This window comes from Eimeria mitis, genomic scaffold (assembly GCF_000499745.2).
Source record: "Eimeria mitis Houghton genomic scaffold, Emh_scaff4600, whole genome shotgun sequence".
Lineage (NCBI taxonomy): Eukaryota > Apicomplexa > Conoidasida > Eucoccidiorida > Eimeriidae > Eimeria > Eimeria mitis.
In genome coordinates, this window is record NW_013576956.1 from 3,516 (window position 1) to 4,165 (window position 650).

General features: G+C 36.9%; 1 protein-coding gene across 1 annotated transcript in view; it reads right to left on the reverse strand.

Moving 5' to 3' along the window:
• EMH_0076470 (uncharacterized protein) overlaps positions 1 to 316 on the reverse strand; it is a gene marked incomplete at both ends in the record, with an annotated part of 3,499 nt that extends 3,183 nt beyond the window's left edge. Inside the window, one exon of the mRNA XM_013502517.1 lies at positions 242 to 316. Within this exon, the coding sequence (XP_013357971.1) occupies positions 242 to 316 (75 nt within the window). The remainder of the gene's footprint in view (positions 1 to 241) is intronic.
• Positions 317 to 650: the final 334 nt, after the last annotated feature.

Genomic DNA, 650 nt, shown 5'->3' on the forward strand with positions numbered 1-650 from the left:
CCAGCTGTCTATACACCCCAGCTGTGTATACACTCCAGCTGCCTGTACACCCCAGCTGTCTATATACACCCCAGCTGCATATACACCCCAGCTGCATGTACACCCCAGCTGTGCGTTTTTGTCGCCTATAGCCGCAGGAGAAGCAGCGAACGCCCGCAATAAGCAGCAGCAGCAGCAGCAGCAACAGCAACAGCAGCAGCAGCAGCAACAGCAGCAGCAGCAGCAGCAGCAGCAGCAGCACCCGCGGGTAGTCGTAGCCGGTGCGGAGACAGCGCAGAGACAAATTCAGGTCGCAGCGGAGACACCCCGAGGCCATCAACCCCACACAAATACCTATACACACAAAAAAAAATAAATAAATAAATATATAAATTTATAAATAAATATATAAATAAATTAATAAAAAGAAACAAACAAATAAATATATAAAAGGAAAGAAAAGACGAAAAAATAAATAAATAAATAGAGACAACTGCATAGACAAAAAAACAAAAGGAGACAAATAAAATAAAAAATAAATAAATACAAATAAATAAATAAATAAATTAAATAAATAAAACGAAATAAATAAATAAAAGGATATAAATACATAAATAACAAACGCAATGAAAAGAAAAATAATTAAACAAATAAAGAAAGAGAGACAAATA